The sequence below is a fragment of the Lithobates pipiens genome, unplaced genomic scaffold (genome assembly GCF_037356315.1).
Source record: "Lithobates pipiens isolate NorthernLeopardFrog02 unplaced genomic scaffold, aLitPip1_a1.2 Scaffold_37, whole genome shotgun sequence".
Taxonomy (NCBI): domain Eukaryota; kingdom Metazoa; phylum Chordata; class Amphibia; order Anura; family Ranidae; genus Lithobates; species Lithobates pipiens.
The window spans coordinates 14,315,490-14,336,608 of NW_027507825.1; the positions used below are offsets into that span (position 1 = coordinate 14,315,490).

At 45.1% G+C, this 21,119-nt stretch overlaps 1 protein-coding gene across 2 annotated transcripts in view; it reads right to left on the reverse strand.

Annotated features, from left to right (window-relative positions):
* The window catches only part of SLC24A4 (solute carrier family 24 member 4), a 256,563-nt gene that overhangs the window by 52,980 nt on the left and 182,464 nt on the right, over positions 1-21,119 (reverse strand). For both annotated transcript variants that reach the window (XM_077466747.1, XM_077466746.1), the window contains exons 5-6: positions 13,048-13,132; positions 1,080-1,183 (exon numbers count right to left, since the gene is read on the reverse strand). In XM_077466747.1, the coding sequence (XP_077322873.1) occupies positions 1,080-1,183; positions 13,048-13,132 (189 nt within the window). The remainder of the gene's footprint in view (positions 1-1,079; positions 1,184-13,047; positions 13,133-21,119) is intronic.

Sequence of the window (21,119 nt, forward strand, 5' to 3'; positions counted from 1 at the left end):
TTTTTTAGTTTAAATAATGTTTCCAATATAATATTACATTAAAAAGAATTAGAAGAAAAATATCCCCAGTGTTATTTTCCTGACCCAAATTCATTGTGGTGGTCCCACCACACACAGATAGACAGGATAAGACCACCAAGAATAATTTCCCAATCACTGTGTGATATTGCAAAGGACAGCCGACTGACTGCCTTACATAAATAACACACAAATCATATTTGTTTATTTTTCCACATTGTTACTTTTTTATTACTTTGTAACAAAAAAGTTTTCCCACAGATCCTCCACGTTTGTCTATTTATTTATAGACAATTCTATGACTTTTGCCTAATCCAAACGAGATTACAATTCCACCTTTTGGCCATGAGAATGAAATGAAATATTGCAGAGGAATATAAATGGACTTTTCTGGAGTTTGTATTGTTTTAAAATATCTTTAGAAAAGTTCTGTGCTATGACAGAGGGAAGCAGACCTTGGGCCAGCCACCAATTATCACATTCACTGACAAGCTGAAGATCAGTACGACTCTCTCATTCTAAAAATCTAGGAGGTGGTCATCCGAAAGACTTTCTCATATGTAGAGAGCTTTTTTTTTTTACTTTATTATTATTTGTTTTGTATACATAAATGGGCCAATATTGTAAACTCAGTAGACAATTGTTCACTTTAAGGACACCCCAAGGACATGGGGGCACTTTTTGTGCCTGAAGAAATAAAAGGGGTTTCCTCTGCACCCAGAAAGGATTTTTTACAGTAAGAGCTGTGAAGTTTGGAATAGTTCTATTGAAGGATCTGGCTGTAGACTACTCAGCAGAAAGCTTTGGAAATGGGGCTGTATATGGTTTCAAAAAAATAAATGACTACTAATAGATATAAAAAAATTACATTATAGAATATTGATCCAGTGAGATTTATGACCTTCTTTGGGGATCAGGAAGGAACTTTTTCTCTTTTTTTCCCCCTACTTGTTGTTTAAACTCAATGGGATTGTGTTTTTTAATAGTAACTATGTATTGTATTTAGAGAATATAACAGATGGAAACACTGATATGAGACAAAGGACAGACAGACATCTTACCTGTCCAGCAAAAACGCCACACACTCCAATTATACAGAGAATATTGAAGACAGCCGAACCAACAATGGTCCCAACCCCTACATCACCGTGGGTGATAAACACTCCTAATGAGGGGAGAGAAAGTGAAATATAATGAGGGTGGCAGAATGGAAGGCATGGGAAGTGACGAGGAAGGGGGAGAAGGAAGATAGAGGGAGAATGCGGAGAGAGGAAGAGAGGGAGAAGGGGGAGAGAGGGAAAAGGGGGAGAGATGAAGAGAGGGAGAAGGGGGAGAGAGGAAGAGAGGGAAAAGGGGGAGAGAGGGAAAAGGGGGAAAGAGGAAGAGAGGGAGAGAGAGGAAGAGAGGGAGAAGGGGGAGAGAGGGAAAAGGGGGAAAGAGGAAGAGAGGGAGAGAGAGGAAGAGAGGGAGAAGGGGGAGAAAGGGAAAAGGGGAGAGAAGAATAGAGGGAGAAGGGGGAGAGAGGAAGAAAGGGAAAAAGGGGAGAGAGTGAGAAGGAGGAGAGGGGAAGGGGGAGAGAATGGGAAGCCAGGGAGAAGGGGGAGAGGGGAAGGGGGAGAGAATGGGAAGTGAGGGAGAGAGGAAGAGAGGGAGAAGGGAGAAGGGGGAGAGAGGGAAAAGGAGGAGAGAGGAAAGGAGGGAGAAGGGAGAGAGAGGGAAAAGTGGGAGAGAGGAAGAGAGGGAAAAGTGGGAGAGAGGAAGAGAGGGAGAAGGGGGAGAGAGGAAGAGAGGGAGAAGGGGGAGAGAGGAAGAGATAGAAAAGGGGGGAGGGAGAAGGGGGAAAGAGCAAGAGAGGGAGAAGGGGGAGAGAGGGAAAAGGGGGAAAGAGGAAGAGAGGGAGAAGGGGAGAGAAAGAGAGAAGGGGGAGAGAGGGAAAAGGGGGAGAGAGGAAGAGAGGGAGAAGAGGGAGAGAGGGAAAAGGGGGAGAAAGGAAGAGAGAGAAGGGGGAGAGAGAGAAAAGGGGGAGAGAGGAAGAGAGGGAGAAGGGGGAGAGAGGGATAAGGGGGACAGAGGAATAGAGGGTGAATGGGGAGAGAGGACAGGAGGGTGAAGGGGAAGAGAGGAAGAAGGGGGAGAAAGGAAGAGAGGGAGAAGGGGGAGAGAGGGAGAAGGGGAGAGAGGAAGAGAGGGAGAAGGGGAAGAGAGTGAGAAGGGGGACAGAGGAATAGAGGGTGAATGGGGAGAGAGGACAGGAGGGTGAAGGGGAAGAGAGGAAGAAGGGGGAGAAAGGAAGAGAGGGAGAAGGGGGAGAGAGGGTGAAGGGGGAGAGAGGAAGAGAGGGAGGAAGGGGGAGAGAGGAAAAGAGGGAGAAGGGGGAGAGAGGGAAACGTGGGAGAGAGGAAGAGAGGGATAAGGGGGGAGAGGAAGAGATAGAGAGGGGGGGGAGAGGGAGAAGGGGGAAAGTGGAGAGATGGAGAAGGGGAGAAGGAGGGGAGAGGGTGTAGGTGGGAAAATGGTGAGAGGGAGAATGAGAGAGAGGAAGAAGGAAGGGAGAGGGAAAAGGTGGAGAGAGGGAGAAAGGGAGAAGGGGGGGGGGAATGAGGATGGGACGAAGGAGAGAGAAAGGGAGAAGTGGGAAAAGAGGAAGAAGGAAGGGAGAGTTAGAAGGGAGAGAGAGAGAAACATTGGAGATAGGGAGAAGGAGGGGGTGGGGGGGGGGGGAGAGAAGAAGAAAGGGCAGAAAGGGTGGGAAGAATGAAAGAGAGAAGTGGTATGAGGGACAGAGGAAGATGAAAGCGAGGGTGAGATGGGGAGAGAGGGAAAAGTTAGGAGAGAAGAAGAAGGGGAAGAGAGGCAGAAAGCGAATGGAAGAGTGAGGTAGAAGGAGGAAAGAGGAAGAAGTAAGGGAAAAGGAGAAGGTGGAGAAAGGGCAAAGGAGGAGAGATGGAGAAGGGGGAGAAGGAGGGGATAGGGTGAAGGTGGGAAGAGAATGAGAAAGAGGGAGGGGAGGGAAGAGTGCAGGATAAAGAAAAGAAAGAAGAGACAGAGATGAGAGGAAGAGAAAGGGAGAAATGTAGAGAAGGAGACCGATAAGGTAAGGGTGATGCTATGTACACATGACTGGACTTTCAGGCGGCAGACTAGGTCCGACGGTCTCCCCGACTGACTTTTCAGCGGAGTTCTGATGGACTTACAAACTAACGGACTTGGCCACACACAAACAGACTAAGTCCGTACGAAAGTCCATTCGTTTTAAACGTGATTACGCAAGACGGGGCTAAAAAAGGAAGTTCAATATCCAATAGCCAATAGCTTCCCTTGCGTCGTATTTGGTCCTGCAGACCAGCATACAGACGAACGTTTTTCCTGATAGGAATTGGGTCAGTCGGACAGATTTGAAACATGTTTTATTTCTAGGTCCGTCGGATTTTTAGAATGAAAAATTATCGGATTAGCCCACACACAATCGGATTTTCCGACGGACTGATCCCGTTGGACCTAGCCTGCCGGAAAGTCTGGTCGTGTGTACACGGCATTAGAGTAGGGAGGACAGAAGATTAAAACAGGAGAAGGGTACAGTGTCATAAGGGAGAAACAAGAAACAGGGGGTGGGGGGGGGGGGGGGGGGACAAGAGGAAGAGGGAAAAGAAGGAGAAGATAGAGAAGGTCAGATTGGAAGATGAAGAGGGAGAAAATATATAGGCGTTATAGACCATACAAGTGACATTTGTAAATTCACACAAAAAAAATCTGGGTTTTCATAAAGTAAAAACATACGCAAATCACATCCCTGTGTATGAATAGTGCTCATTTTCTATTTCCCCCCTTTACACATTCCTTTCCACTAGAGATACAATACATTTGTTATTTTGTAGTGATAACTACTAAGGACCATAGCTGATTTCAAGAGCACAGTAGGCTGCAAGGATCTGTATGCAATTTTATTCAGACAGCCCAGCAGGTGGCAGTGTGCCCTCTTCTATAGACTGTCCCCATTGTACAGATTGCAGAGCTCTGCCTGTGCTCATCACATTGTCTTCCTCTTAACTCTGGTTGGAACAATTTTCTATGACTTTACAGTCTCCATATTTGCTTTAATCTTTCCCAGGCAGATATAAAAGTAATTTAATCCAGTTATGTTAAAAAAAAAAATCATTAAATGTATTTTTGTATTTTAATATAAACTTGCCTTCCTCTGAATCAACTATGAGTATAGGATTGTGTGTGTGTGTGTATGTGTATATATATATATATACACACACACTACATATGTGTCATAACCATAACCTCTATATTTGATTGCAACATTATGTACTATATTATATATGCATTCTATACACTAATTGTTTATTTGTTGCCCTATAGAATTTTTATGTACCCTAAAATTAAAATCCTCTGAAGAAGGATTCACTCTGAAACATGTCGGGTTACAACCTGGGACCCCCATAGCTGGTTCACACCAGGCTGTCGGTTGGGCTATCTCCAGGGCCATCTTTAATATTGATTGGACCCTGGGCAAAAATTTTCTTGCCCCCCCACCATGCAATTTCACTCTCCACCTGCTTTGAGACATACAATAACTAGCAGCTAGACTTAAAATCAGTTTACTATATCAGATCAGGCAGAAATTATGATTGGTTGCCAGCAGTTACAGCATATCATTACTGCTTACTGACTGGTTGCTAGAAGTTACAGACCAGATTACGGCTCGGTAATTAGTTGCTAGAGATTATAGCACATCATCTCCTCACTGCAGGGGAGTATGATATACATATGAATGCTGCCTTTATTTACATATCAATACTGCCAGCCGCAACTATTTACTTAGTAATGCTGTCACATATGAATGCTGGTTATTTTCATGTAAACACAGGGTCTGCAGGTGAGTCATCTGTTCACAACAATAGGGCAGAGCTGAGCAGCATTAGTACCAGCAATTCACACTGAGATATTGGGGCACAGCACAGGACTAAAACTTCAAGGGACAAGGGAATTTAAACTGGGATAGTTGGCAAGTATGAGGCAGCTGCTTTGGGCCCCACAACAATGACAGGGCCCAGGGCAGCTGCCCCTTTTGCCCTGCCTTACAGACTGCCCTGGCTATATCCCACAGTTGTGGGTACTGTGTAATTCACGTTTATGCATTTGTATGTGTATACAATTTTTTACTATGCACCTTGCTGTATTTGCATTTTATCTTTCTGATTTTATGTTTATATACCAATAAATTGGCGTAAGCCTTTTATCTTACTACAGTACTTGTCTCTTTAACTGCCTCAAAGTCCCTGAGGGTGGTCTTTTTTGCTGCTGTTGTATGCAGCTCTTTCTTTTTTTCTATTGTTACCATTTGGGACGTTGGCAATTTCCTTTTCTCACTAAGCTCTGTCCTTGCTGGTAGGATTGTGTATATAGGATTGTATAATTTTTTTTTTTATCCCCTTTCTTGGTTGAACTGGATGGACTGGTCTTTGTTCAACCTATGTGTCAGGGCTGGGCTCAGCCCTTTCTTCTCTGACCTGGCAGCTCAGCTGTTGGCTAATTGCCAGCTCCTATCTCTCCACAGCTACTCAGCTGTTGATGATATCCTGCTCGTCAGTCCTACCTACTTAAGCCATCCAGTCCAGAGGATCTCTGCCGCCTTGGTCAACATCACAGAAACTATCTTCTGCGATCCTGTTCAAGACTTGCTTTGCTGACATCCCTTCTGGCTCCAGATCCTGCTTGCTGTTCCTCTACATTGATCCCTGACTTCTGGCTTGGCTATGTTTTGACTACGTTTGTTCTTTTCACTTTTATCATTAAACAAGTGTGATTTAACTGTACTTCTGTCTCAGCCTGATTTCATGGTTTTTTACACTATGTAAATATGTGGCTTTATAACCACTTTAACATGGAATAGACTCAATTCACAAAGCCAACATGCCAGGATAAGCATACTTATTCATAGTTACATATTAGGTGAGGTTAAATAAAGATAATAGTCCATCCAGTTCAGCCTGTATAGGTGTACGTGTGTCAGTGTCTATATTGCTTTGTTGTGTTCACTAAGGCCGCGTACACACGGGCGGATTGTATGGCCTACTTAGTCCGTCATACAATCCGACGAACAGTCCGTCATACTTTCGAATGAACGGACTTGACCACACACTGATGCACAAACAGTCCGTCGAAAGCTTGCGTGATGACGTGTACAGCACGTACGACGGGACTAGAAATACGACGTCCAATACACAGCAAAGCACCCTTCCGCCGTGTAAATCCTTTCTGAGCATGCGCCATACTTAGTCCGTCGAACTAGCCTACTCACGAGCGGATTGTCCGCTGAAACCAAAGTATGACGGACAGAATTACGGAAATTCCGAAATACTTAGTACGCCAGACTGCACGCTGAAAAAGTCCGCTGAAGCCCACACACGAGCGGACTGTCCGCTGAAATGTGTTTCGACGGACTAAGTAGGCCATACAGTCCGCCCGTGTGTACGCGGCCTAAGGTGCACATTCAAGAGTCTTTTAAAAATGTCCATACTCCCCGCTGACGCCACCAATTGTGGAAGAAAGTTCCTCATCCTTATTGCCCTGACAGTGAAAAAACCCCTGCGTAGTTTAAGCTTAAACCGCTTCTCCTCAAATCTCATTGTGTGGCCCCGTGTCCTCTTACACTCCCTTAGAAGGAATTGTTTTTTTCATATGCTGGGATCCATATTGAGGAATTTGTAAATCATAATCATGTCCCCTTCTCAAGCGTCTCTTCTCCCGCGGGAACACATTTCATGCTTGTAGTCATTCCTCATAATTGAGGTCCTCCAGTCCCCTTATTATTAATTTAGTGGCCCTTCTTTGGAATTTCTCCAGCTCCAGCACATCCCTTCTGAGGACTGGTGACCAGACCTGGATGGAATACTCCAGATTTGGCCTGATCAAAGTTGTATAAAGTGGCAGGATTATAGTTTTATCCCTGGAGTATATCCCCTTTTTTTTTATGCATGCTAATATTCTGGCGGCTTTGGTAGCTGCAGCTTGGCATTGCATGCTATTGCTCAGTCTGTCTTCTACTAGAACCCCCAGAACTTTCTCCTTCCTAGATTCCCCCCAGAGGTTCTCTGCCCAGTGAGTAATTTGCCATTCTGTTCTTAGCCCCCAAAGTGCATTACCTTACATTTCTCCACATTAAACCTCATTTGCCACGTCTTTCTGTAAAATTCCAATATCCCGATATGAAGTTATTGCCCTGCTTATTTTTGTGTCGTCCGCAAAAAAAATTAAGACTGAGCTATTTATACCGACCTCTATATCATTTATGAATAAATTAAAAAGAATTGGTCCCAGGACAAAGCCTTGGGGTACCCCGCTTACCACGCCATTCCATTCAGTGACGGTTATTTTTATCTGAGTCTAATGAGACTTCAAAATGACAGTCACATGACTAAACTAGAGCATCTTTATCCTTTGTGAATTGAGCCTTAAATGTCATATAAAGTTAACTTAAAAAGACCTTATATAGAACTTATATACTCTATTCCTGTACCTCCTGTTCTCTTTAACCACTTCCCGCCCGCCATATAGCAATATGAAGTGCGCAAAGTGGTTCAGTTATCCTGACTGGATGTCATATGACGTGAAGCAGGATAACCCTTCGATCGCACGCACCCGGGGGGGGGGGGGGGGCACGCAGTGCGGCGATCTTTGGTGTGGTGTGTCAGTCTGACACACCACATATCCGATCTGGGTAAAGAGCCTCTGACAGAGGCTCTTTACCATGTGATCAGCCGTGTCCAATAACAATTGATCACGTGTAAGCAGGGAAAGCGGTGAATCGGCGTTTCCTCTATCACGTCTGCGAGACGTGAGTAGAGGTTAGCTGATCAGCTGATCCCTTGGCGGGGAGGTCTGCTTTGATTGATTATCAGCGCAGCCCAACATCCCCCCCAGTATGCCCACCCAGGACCACCAGGGATGCCCACAAGAAATGAGTACCCACCAGGTATGCTCACCCATGACACCAGGGTTGTCAATCAGTGTCCATTATAGATGTCAATCAGTGCCCAGCAATAATGCCTGCCAGTGCCTCCTCATCAGTGCTGCCTATCAGAGCCATCTATCAGTGCCCATCAGTGCCACCCATCAGTGGCACCTATCAGTGCCCATCAGTGTCGCATCTATCAGTGCCGCCTATGAGTGCCCATCAGTGCCACCTATCAATGCCCATCAGTGCTGCATATCAGTGCCACCTATCAATGCCCATCAGTGCTGCATATTAGTGTCTCATCATCAGTGCCCATCAGTGTCACCTCACCAGTGCCACCTTATCAGTGCCCGTCAGTGCAGCCTCATCAGCGCCCATCAGTAAGGCTCGGTTCACACAGGGGGCGACACGACTTGCCGTGCCGTGACCTGACAAGTCGCCCCCGTTCTGTACTACGGAACCGTTCTAAGAGGAGCGACTCGAGTCGCTCCGACTTAGAAAAAAGGTTCCTGTACTACTTTTGGGCGACCTCGGGGCGACTTGCATTGACTTCTATACAGAAGTCGTTTGCAAGTCGCCGCTGAGGTCGCGGCAGGTCGCGGCGCGGCAAGTCGTGTCGCCCCCTGTGTGAACCGAGCCTTAAGGAGAAAAATTACTTGTTTAAAATGTTATAACAAAAACAGAAAAACTTTTTTTTTTTTTCAAAATGTTTGGTCTTTTTTTTGTTTATCAAAAAAAACCCAGTGGTGATCAAATACCACCAAAAGAAAGCTCCATTTGTGTGAACAAAATGATAAAAATGTTGTTTGGATACAGTGTTGCATGACCGCGCAATTGTCATTTAAGGTGCGACAGCGTTGAGAGTTGAAAAAAAATTGGTCTGGGCAGGAAGGGGGGAAAGTGAAGTTGTTGAAGTGGTTAAAAAACTGTAGAATTTGGTACTAATAATGTATATATATATAAAAAAGTTGAATAAGATTCATGATAAGCAATCAGAATCACAATCATTTTTGTGCTTTGCAAAGGATCTTGGGTGTAGAGGCTGAATGGTGAATTGTATCATTCATAAGGGGGTTAGGTTTTAGCAGCCTCTGATGTGCGTGGCCTTGAATTTTTCTTGATGTGGTCTTGTATAAAGACATCAAACTGAAACTTCAGGAACATCAAAAACACATCTTGAAGGCATCTATCTTTTCCTGGTCTCAGCTGAAATTCTGCCTCCTAATAGAAGCACGCTGCCTATGTACGGTACTTAGATGTTATTATTTAAGGCAATCATCACAGAGAAAAGTCAATTTTGGACCACTGTGGGTTTTCCAGGAGACCAGGACTCTGACATTGGCTCAGATATGGGATGGCTGTGAAGGAATATACAATTGCACAAGAAGCGCCCAGATCTGTTGTCCACATGCGTTAGATCTGTCCGTTACCATCGATATAGGGGCCTCAAATGGAGCCCCTAAGATCACCAAAGGGCTGCATATAAATGCTGGAGAGTAGGGCTGCACCAATACCGGTATCGGTGCCCATACTAAGCATTTGCACGAGTAACGGTACTCCTACAAATGCTCCGATACCTGAAACTGATACTTGCAGGCTCGGTTCTTTCCACTGTCAGCGGGATTCCCCCACTGACAGCTAAAATGTAAACAACATTTTTTTTTGTCAATTACAGGTTGTTTAACCACTTGCTTACTGGGCACTTAAACCCCCCTCCTATCCAGACCAATTTTCAGCTTTCAGCGCTGATGCACTTTGAATTGCGCGGTCATGCTACACTGTATCCAAATAAAATTTTTATAATTTTTTCTCCCACAAATAGAGCTTTCTTTTGGTGGTATTTGATCACCTTTGTGATTTTTATTTTTTATTAAAAAAGTATAAAAAGGCTCGGTTCACACAGGGGGCGACACGACTTGCCGCGCCGCGACCTGACAAGTCGCCCCCGTTCTGTACTACGGAACCGTTCTAAGAAAAAAAAAAAAAAAGGATTAAAAAAAAAAAAAAAAACATTTATTTTGTTATAAAATGTTAAAACAGGTAATGTCTGTCCATCATTGATGTACGCTGATAATGGGCACTGATGGGTGGCAGTGATGGGCACTGATCGGTTACACTGATAGGCAGCACTTCTAGGTGGCACTGACTGGCACCACTGGTGGGCATTGATTGTGGGCACTGTCAGGTGGCAAAGATGAGGCATAATTGCCTCTTCCTCTTCGGGACCGATGTCCCTTTCAGATGAGCCGGTGATCAGCTATTTTTTTCTCCTCCGCTGTCAGCGTGAGGAGAAAAAAAAAATCACTGAGCTTTTGTTTTCATCATGTGATCAGCTGTCATTGGCTGACAGCTAATCACATGGTAAGGGGCCGGGACTGGTCCCTTACTCGGATCGGTGATCACCCGAGTCTCAGGGATCGCGCACAGGGGAGGCCGTCATATGAATTCTGGGAATTCAGGTCCGCACTGTGGCCGTCATTCGGCTACAGCACGGATTTCAAGAGGTTAAAGAGCGGGGCCGCCGCTTCCTTAATGTTCCTTAATGTTCCTTCTCTGAGCTGGCCGCTCAGCTGTCGGCTAATTGCCAGCTCCTACCTCTCCACAGTTACTCAGCTGTTGATGATATCCTGCTCGTCAGTCCTGCCTACGTAAGCCGTCCAGTCCAGAGGAGCTCTGCCTTCACCTTAGTCAACATCACAGAAATTGAGAAGATCTCCTGCGATCCTGTTCAAGAATTGCTTGGCTGACATCCCTTCTGGCTCCAGATCCTGCTCACTGTTCCACTACACTGATCCCTGACTTCTAACTTGGCTGACTATCTGTTCCGGTTACTGAACTTTGGCTATGTTTTGACTACGTTTGTTCTTTTTACTTTTATTATTAAACAAATGTGATTTAACTGTACTTGTGTGTCGACCTGATTTTATGGTTTCTGACACTTAACAACCGATGACTCATTCAGCTGGAGTGGGGTTCCCCTTTGGCAGCCGAGCAATGTTTATCAACAACATTGCTCAAGCTAAAACAGAAAGATAAAAAGAAACATTGTTTAATTTTGTATCTTTCTGTTTATTCATCTACAGATCAAAGCGATTAACTTCCATCGGCAGATGAAGTCAGTTTGAAGGAACCTGCCAAGGTTTTTTTTAATTTTTTTATTAAATTCCTCTCTTTACCCCTTTATCAACCCTTAATTTACTGTAATCAGCCATAAATAACTCCTTATTCTCCTTCTCCATTTATTATTATTTTGCTGCTGATTTTTTTCACTTTTTTTATAAACTCTTAATAATTGAAACAGTTTTTTGTTGTTTTTGTTTGCTTTGTCCATTAATATTTTTATTTTTTTAATACGTTTTTTTAACACATATTTACACTTTTTTCATATTGAAAAAAACGCAAAATTGAAATAAAATAAATGTTTTTAATTTGAAAATAACTTTTCAATGCTTTGTACCATTGCTGACAGCTGAAGTGTAAACAAAACAGTTGCGGTAGGTATCGGTAATTGGTATCGGCAAGTACTAAAAAAAGAAGTATCGGTACTCGTACTCGCTATTAAAAAAAAATGAAGGTCGACTTACTAAAGGCAAATCCACTTGGCACTACAAATGCACTTGGAAGTGCATTCGCTGTAGATCTGAGGGGAAGATCTGAAATGAGGGGAAGCTCTGCTGATTTTATCATCTAATCATGTACAAGCAAAAATGATGTTTTTTTATTTTCCTTGCATGTCCTCCTCAAATCTACAGTGACTGCATTTCCAAGTCTGCTTGTAGTGCCAAGTGGATTTGCCTTTAGTAAATCAACCCCATGGCATTAGTGCATCCCTACTGGAGAGGGCCGCCACAGACTTCTAGAGAAAATGATGGCCATAGATTGTGGACATGCTTCAGGATTGGTTGGATACTGATACAGAGGACAGTCAAAGATGGGGGGGCGTGGCTAGAGATCACTGCTTTTATGCCATTACAAATCAATTCTCCCGCTGCTGGGGTCTGAGGAGCGCCCAAGCAAAAAAAAGTCCCATGTGGCCCCTGGGTCGCAGGTTGGGCAACAGGACTGTGGAGTGTTAAAGCAGTAGAAAACCATTGCAGAGTAAAAAAAAAAAAAACACCTGTATACTAGCACCTTATGAAATACTCACCTTAGAACGGAGCCCTTCCAGTGGAGCGCTGTCACCAGGGAGAGGGCTGACATCTTACCCTGGTCTTTTTTTCGGGGTTTCAGGCTCCAGAGCTGCAATGACGTCACTCCTGCCCATGCCTGCGGGAGCCCTCAGTTCTGGCAAGAAGCTCTGAAGGTCTGCCACGACATGCCGGACCTTCAGAGCGCATGCGCCGGTAAAATCACTGGTTTGTGTCCAGGGTGAATATCTCCAAAAATAGTGCACGTTTAGGAGATATTCATTTTACCTACAGGTTAATACAAGCCTTACTATAGGCTTACATGTAGGTAAAAATCACAAAGCGGGCTTTACTACCACTTTTTTTTTTTTTTACTTAATTTTTTTATTCATTTATATAATAATTTAACACCAAGAACATAGCAATAACAGAAATTACAGTATAAAAAATAGCAATTATGAAAAATACTTTCTTCACAACATAAATGTTACAATATTCTAAATTATATCAGATAACAATACTATTTCCTCAGCTACCAAAACCCTCCCACCCTCTTCCTAGCTTCCCCCCATCCCTGCACCATATAAGTGTACTTATATCCACTAATTATACGAAAAAAGAAAAAAAATTACAAAAGAAGGGAGAAAAAGAGAAAAAAAGAAAAAAGAAAGACAGGGAAAAATATAAATATGTCCCAATCCCCCTTTACTACCACTTTAAATCTGCTGCTGATCACATTTCCAGGAGACAAGAATGATCCATGTTGGGTCTCGTTATTATTATTATTATTATTATACAGGATTTATATTGCGCCAACAGTTTGCACAGCACTTTACAACATGACGGCAGACAGTACAATTGCAATACAGTTTAATACAGGTGGAATCTCATCTCCTCTTTGTACCTCCAGTGATAATATCCTGATATCACAAGACTTACCAATAACGGAGGCAAATAATTCCGGGGTCGAGCTCCCTGCTGCCATGAACGTTGCCCCAGCCACGTCCTCGCTCAGGTGCAGCCTCTGTAAAATAAATTCTGATTAATGCACCAGAAACTACCTACCCCCCCCCCCCCCCCCCCTCAGAAAAAAAAGGCTCAACATTTGCAAGATGTCACAATTTCTAAGGCTCAATGGTCCTAGTGAGGCTGCTCTTCTCAGACAAGGTCACCCTGGGGTGCCCAGAATCAGAATCCGGAGTGAAGAGCGCCAAGTAGCAAATGAGTCCAAGGGAAATTTATATCCCATCTCAAGTGGAAAGAACCATCCTCCTCTGCACAGCAAGCACTCTTGTCACTTCCACTGCCTTCTGTATCTTTGCTACCACTAGTTACTGACCTTTGACTTTTTCCTTGACTATGCTTCTGCCTGATCCCAACCTATAACCATTTGTTACTGACCTTTGGCTTGTTCCTTGACTACGCTTCTGCCTGATCCCAACCTATAACCATTTGTTACTGACCTTTAGCTTATTATTCGACTATGCTTCTGCTTTATCCCAGGCTACAACCATTCATTACTGAACTTCGGCTTGTTCCTCAAGTACACTTCTGCCTGATCCCAACCTACAACCACTTGTTACTGACCTTCGGCTTGTTTGCTGACTACACTTCTGTTTGCTCACCTCCTGGTGAGGCGATCCGGAGGACTACAACCTAGTACTAACAGCAAAACCACCATCCCATTTGTGTTGGGAGGGGGGACTAAAGGAAGAGGATTTGTGCTAGCTGAGGGGATTTTGTGGGTTTTTGCTAGAAGAGGTGATATGGTAGAGGGGGTTGGGGATATGTACTAACTTTTTTTGGGGAGGGTTGTGCTAGTAGCGGTAATTGGGGGTGTATATTTGTGCTAAGAGGGGGATTTGGAGGGGGGGTGAGGATGTGTACTGGGAGGGGAAATTTGAAGAGGATTTGTGCTAGGAGAAGTGATTTTTTGGGGGGAGGGGCGACATTTGTGCTGGGGGGTTTGGGGGATACAGGGGGCACAGACCGGTGCATGCCGGGGGGTAGTGTCACCAGGTGATGCTGCTGGGTGGCCCCGCCCCTTAGCTATTTAAGAAATGTCAGATATCAAAGCAGGCAGACAGCAAGAGCCTGTAACGGGAGCAGAGTTTTGTGTTTTTTTTAGGTCGGCAATGGTGGCGGGCATCGTGATTGACAAAGTGGGGGACATTGTTTTTTCAATACAGGAATTGTCAAAAATTTTATCTGTGTTTTTATTTATTTTTCACACTTTTTTAGTGAATGAGTAGGGTTACAATGTACTCCATACTCATTCACATGGGGGGACAGGATCTGGGGGCCACCTTATTGAAAGGGGCTTCCAGATTCCGATAAGCCCCCTGTCCACTGACCCCCACAACCAATGGGCAGGGTTGCAGGGAAAAGGCCCTCGTCCCCATCAACATGGGGACAAGGTGTTTTGGAGCGGGGAGCCAAAGCACCCCCTCCGCAATGTTGAAGGCATGTAGCCTGGTATGGTTTGAAAGGGGGGGGGGGGGGCGCTTGCTCATCCCCACCCATTCCTGACCTGCTGGGCTGCATGTTTGGATAAGGGCCTGGTATGGATTTTGGGGGGACGCCACAACATTGTTTTAAAAAAATTTGGCGTGGGGTTCTCCTCAAAATCTATGCCAAACCCAGAGGGCCTGTTATGAATTGAGGGGGACCCCATGCATTTTTTTTCCAATATTTATTTTTATTCCCACGGCAATTCTTTTTTTTTTTACATTCATACATTGCAGTTTTAAACACGCCAAAAATGTTTGTCAACAGTGCCGCAAACACAAATAGGGTGTTTGACTGAGTGTTTTTAATGCTCACTGAATGCTTATCAACCGCACCTATTAACGCGCATTAATGCTATAGGCACGACTGATAAGCGTCAGTATTTTGAGCAAGTGTGAACAAGCCCTTAAAGTGGAATTAAACCCTCATATCCTTTACAGCCAAGGAAGCTGCTTCTGTTTGATCAGTTATGACACTGGCCAATTGATGGTTTGTTAGTCTGGTTGAGGAAACAAGCAAATGTGACAGTTAGCAATCCCGGCATTTCAGGAATGTAACTGTTTTTTAAAACCGTTAAACTAATGGGTTTAATTCCACTTTATTGTAGTACCCTGGTGTTTCGGCAGGGTTGCTAACAAATTTAGTCTGCCAGGTAGTGTCCTGGTTAATTGTTAGAAGATCCTAAAATTTTTCCCTAAATCTGGGTTTGCTGCACTTCTCTCTTCTGTCACTGGGTGGCCCTGTTTCCGGTGACATTGGATTGACAAGGGCAAAGCAAAGCTAGGCTAGCAGTGGATGGGTTGTCTCAGCCAATTGGCAAGCATCTTTAGCCCCTTGGCCTGCTGGGAGAGCCTATTTATTTGCTGTTCTGTGTCACCCAGATGGCTGTCTGGGTGGACATGAGTCAAAATGCTCTGGGTTGCTAGGCCAGAAGCCTGAGGCCTATACCGGGAGTACCTGACTGCTGGGCCAGAAGCCTGAGGCCTATGCCGGTAGTACCTGGTTGCTAGGCCAGAAGCCTGGGGCCTATGCCGGGAGTACCTGGTTGCTAGGCCAGAAGCCTGAGGCTTATGCCGGGAGTAACTGGTTGCTAGGCCAGAAGCCTGCGGCCTATGCCGGGAGTACCTGGTTGCTAGGCCAGAAGCCTGAGGCCTATGCCGGGAGTAACTGGTTGCTAGGCCAGAAGCCTGAGGCCTATGCCGGGACTAACTGGTTGCTAGGCCAGAAGCCTGAGGCCTATGTCAGGAGTAACTGGTTTCTAGGCCAGAAGCCTGGGGCCTATGCTGGGAGTACCTGGTTGCTAGGCCAGAAGCCTGAGGCCTATGTCAGGACTAACTGGTTGCTAGGCCAGAAGCCTGGGGCCTATGCCGGGAGTACCTGGTTGGTAGGCCAGAAGCCTGAGGCCTATGCCGGGAGTACCTTGTTGATAGGCCCAGAAGCCTGGGGCCTATGCCTGGAGTACTTGATTGCTAGGCCAAAAGCATGAAGCCTATCCCAGGAGTACCTGGCTGCTAGGCTGTCTGAGGCCTATCCAAGAGTAGTTGAAGCAGCGCGGGGTTGGGACTTCAGGCTTAGAGTCCAACCAAGTTGCAGAGGTTCCAGACAGGGAACCAAGGTGGGAATGATCATTCTAGTTGCCAGCGGCAATCACGGATCAAGGCCAGAAGTAAAAGGGAAGCAGTCGCCACTAAGGGACCATCTCTCCTATTATCAGAGGCCAGTTTATGGAAGTCTGAAAGAAGTACCAGAGCAGCCTTTTTCACTAGCCGGGGATGGTGAAGAAGTGGGAAAGCTTCAGCAAGTGCCAAGTCAGGGACCCAGTGGGTTAGCAGGGGTGACGCTTGAGGGGTGGGTTAGCAGGGGTGACGCTTGTATACAGCGAGGTTAGCTGTGAAAGTGCTCAGGGGATCCAGTGGGATCTGGAAGTCTAGTGAGAGTTTGGGAGCTCAGTGAGTGAAGATTTTCAGTGGGACACTGTGAGATGTAAGAGAAGACCTATACCAAGTTACTCTGAGTAACATGTAAAGATTATTATTGACTGTTGCAAGTTCAGTTGCCATAGGAGACAGCAGTTCTTCTTCTGGAAGGACCTTAACCTGTCTACCTGTCTGTCTATTTTGTCTCTGAGTCTGCCCATTACCACTGCACCTGCCTAAGGGCGTCCTGGCCCTAACCCCATAGCTCCCAACTGTCCCTGATTTTGAGGGACTGTCCCTGATTTGGAGCAATGTCCCTCATTCCTCCTCATTTATCCCTCATTTTGGTGTGATCTATATAGTTGTATGTAAAATACACCATTTATCTTTCAGAAAGTGTTTTCCAGCACTAAACCTTTCATCCAATTTCTAAATTGCTGCATTTTTCAATTTTAAAAGCCAATATAAAGGAATAATAGTGGTAAAAAAAAAAAGCACTTGTTGATTATTTGCCCTTTAAGGGGGTCACGGCAGGGGGCGTGTCCTATGCCTACATATGTTTTCTAGTAGGTGTCCCTTATTCCTATCTCAAAATGTTGGGAGGTATGCCTAACCCTCTCTCCTTCAGTTCTTGTTAAGAGACAAAAAAAAAAATCTCTTTTGTTCGCATCCAAAAAGTGACTGGTGCCCAATTACACCCACTATGCCTAGTAACCCACTCTACAAGGAAGGATGTCAGATCTCTCTGAGTATGGAGGTCAACATTAGGGCTTTGGAGGTCAGGGCCAGCACCACATTATAATAATTTACTGCTGCTCAGGGGCTTTTGGCTTCAGCAAAATGGCCGCCTCCAGCAAGAAGAAACAGGAGCAATGCTGGAGGCAATTTACGGCACACACCAATTTTGGTAGCATAATTATTAATGTGGAATGTATGTTCTTTGCTAATGAACATTCTTTTACCAATATGAGACTCTCTCCTATTGGAAACAATTGGTAAATAATAATCTTCCATTATATAGAGATACGTATATGAACAGGAGTTGCTTTAGTAAGTACGATAAAGTGTGGGCCAAGTAGTTGGATAAACCAATTATAGCGTCAGCATTGAACGTCCACAGGGGGCCATTATCCATAATATGAGACTTTTTATATGAGTAAAGGTTTAGAGCCATTCGGGAGAGAAGGAAGTAATGCTTGTCCTTTTTTTCCCCCCCCCTTTTTCTTTCTCCTATAGATTAATTATTGCTATATTGGATTTTAAAATAGTTTTTATTCGTATTTTTGGTTCAATGCGTATAATGTTTTTGTTGTGATTTGTATTGTTTGTTTGTTAATAAAACGAATAAAAAAAAGAATAAAAAAAAAAAAAAAACATTCTTTTTCATCAAGTTGTTATGGATAAAGTTCCATTTTAATGAAGAAAGTAGAGGGCGCCCTCTTGAGTGTAATCCCGGGGGAAAGAGAAGATTCTGGGAGTTATTCTGGCAAGGTGCGAGCGATGCGGAGTCAGCCGCTGACATAACATATGTCTATACATTATGCATGCCCAAGATGCTTCTGCTATTTCTGAATAATTCAAGATAAACAGTTAATATTCTGAAGCAGCTCCAAATGTACAACAGATTTTGTAATTATTCACGCTGCTCTTTGCGTGAGGTTTCTGCGCAGCGAGACAGCCAAGAATCAATCGTCTGAAATTCAGAGGTGAGGAGCTTGAGATTTTCTCAGGCATGCGAGAAGAGGGGCGGGGGGCGGGGGGGGGGGGGCACAACACCTGCTGAGACTTTGAAGGTTGCAAAGAAAGAAAACAGATTATTAAGGGCCCATTGAATCATTCCCTCCAGCCTGGTCCGCACCGATGCATTAAACGCACATGTGTTAGCAGGCATTGTCACTACGAATGTAACTACAGATAATGGGGTCCCATAGCAAAACTGTTCTGTGATAGACTCACCCGGGACAGTCAAAAAAGCCTCGACCTGAGTGAGTCTATCACATGATCTTAACATAAAACATGTCTAAATCAAGGAAAGGCCGCAGGTATAGACCAGCTTTTGATGAAGTCCTAAGGCCGAAACGCGTCTAGTTTTTCAGAACTACTTGGATTTTTTTTTACCAGCCACAGGAAGAGGGCAATAAATCTACACTGCCACAAAGTAAGACAAGCTTGTCTACCTACAGATATAAATCTACCAGAAACTACTGCCATAGTGACCCACACGCAGGTGCTATGGGGCCTACAGCCGAGTGGGGTCCGGTCATAGTTCCCAATAGAATTCCTTTTTTCTCCATTTTTCGGTGCCCGCCGCCGCTGCTAGAGGTCCGCGGCCGGCGGAGATAAGGTCTCATTTTCCAGAAGACCAGACGAGTTATAAACAAGAAGCGGAGCCTGCCAAGTGGCTACAATAGAAATAGAGCTGCGGAGCCGCCCACTCCCCGCCCGGTCTGTCTGTCATCTGTAAACTGTTGTGGAAAGGGTGGTGGGTGGGCAGTGCCACAGCCAAATTTCTATTGTAGCTGGCCGGCTCCGCCTCTATTTTGTTCCCCCTTGGCCTTTAGTAATGGCACTTCTGCTGGGATATAGATGGGCTCCAATGGGGGGGGGGGACACCTGAGATGTAAAGAAGCACTCTGCTGGGGACACCTGAAATGTAAGGAGGCACTCCACTGGGGATACCTGAGATGTAAAGAGGCACTCCGCTGGGGACACCTGCGATGTAAGGAGGCATTCTGCTGGGGACACCTGAGATGTAAGGAAGCACTCCGCTGGGGACACCTGAGATGTAAGGAAGCACTCCGCTGGGGACACCTGAGATGTAAGGAAGCACTCCGCTGGGGACACCTGTGATGTAAGGAAGCACTCCGCTGGGGACATCTGATGGCATCTGGTGGCAGGTGACATGGCAAGTGACACGATCAGAGCTCCCACTGATTCTGCATTATGGCGAGTTGAACTATTTCATTTATATTACAATGTAATAACAGAAATCATGTGCTTCAATCACCATGACACCATAACAACCATGGTGCCGGGAAGATTGAAGATGTTTGGAGTGTCTTTATCTGCTTATTGTTAAACTTTCTGGAATACACATATTTCTATTGTGGTGTAGGATCTCGGCCTGCTGTCTCTCCATTCCTCATTTTTTCCTTCCTTCTCTCACTCTCTCCCTTTCTTCCTTTGTTTCTCCCTCCATCCCTAGTTCATCTCAGACTCTAACCACACCCCCTTTGAGTCACGCCCAATATTACACTTAAACCACACCCATTGTTCACTATGGTGCGCGTTGCATTTTTCGTTCCCCACTAGGCCACACCTACAAATAAATGCCTGCCTCCTAATTATAATAAAACTCCCTATAAGTGTCCCTATACATTTTTTTTACAATGTTGGCAACTATGCCCGGTGAGAATGAGGAATGTACTGTTTACTGTACTGTACTGTACTGTTAAGCCTCCCGGGCCCTGCGAGTCCGGCCTTGTCCCGACATACGCAGCCCCATACAGCAGGAACAGAGAGCAGAGTGGGCGGGAGCAGAGTGGGTGGGGCAGAAGAACGCTCGAGCCCGCCTGTGAAGGAACATTGTTTTCGGCACGTGAGGAGGCTCTGGAGTCTGGACGGGAGGTAGGAAGGGAGTGGGAGACTGTCATCTGTTTTGCTCAGTGCCTGGAAAAGCACCCTGTCCCGTGTAGATGGGGACAAGGGCCTCTACCCCACAAGCCCTGCAGCGTTAGTTGTGGGGGTGCAAAACTTGAAAAAAACTTTTTTGACTTTACTTACACTATAATCTACTGAATGTAACCTGTAGATTTTATTGGCAAATTTTTCTTTTGTTGTTCGAAATTAATATAAGCTGTTGCCTAGGTACTGTGCTACATGAGTGTGGTAATCTGTTGTTCAATGGCATTAGTTCATTTTTTTGTGGGGGGGGGGGGCTGATTGCGGGGGGGGGGGTTAACAACATTTTGCTATGGGGCCCTGTTATTTCTAGTTACACCCCTGCTATATACTATACCTTATTACTAGCACTGATGCTGATGACTTCTAGGCTGCAGGCTGTGCCTCAACAACCTCCCTAATGGGGGGCCCCCTCCCACCCGCAGGCCCTATAGTAGCCACATTGGCTGCTATGGGCTATAGTTATGCCAATTTGAATCCCAGCAGACCAGTGTTACTAAGCCCACACCACAAAAACTATGATTAAATGGTGTATTACATGTTGTTCATACTCACTCAGTCACTATGAGATTTGTTTTCTGCAACTGGTTGATCCTGCTGCTCTCCCTCTCCCCTTCTGTTCATGTCCCCAATTCAGCTAGGGATTTTGCAGCTGTGGTGGCAACTCTGCACATGCTCAGCTTTCGGTGAGTTTCTATGCTGAGCATTTCCTCCCCATCACATCTCAGCAGCCTATGTGACTATAGAGTCACACATGTGGGTGTATACACAGTGGTAAATGGCAGCCCACTCCCTCCCTCCTCCTCCTCCTCCTCCATGCCCACTAACCAGTTAAACAAAATGGGGGCGGGATATTACATGTAGATTGATGGAGGCTTCTCCTCCCTGTTATTCTAAGACACAAAC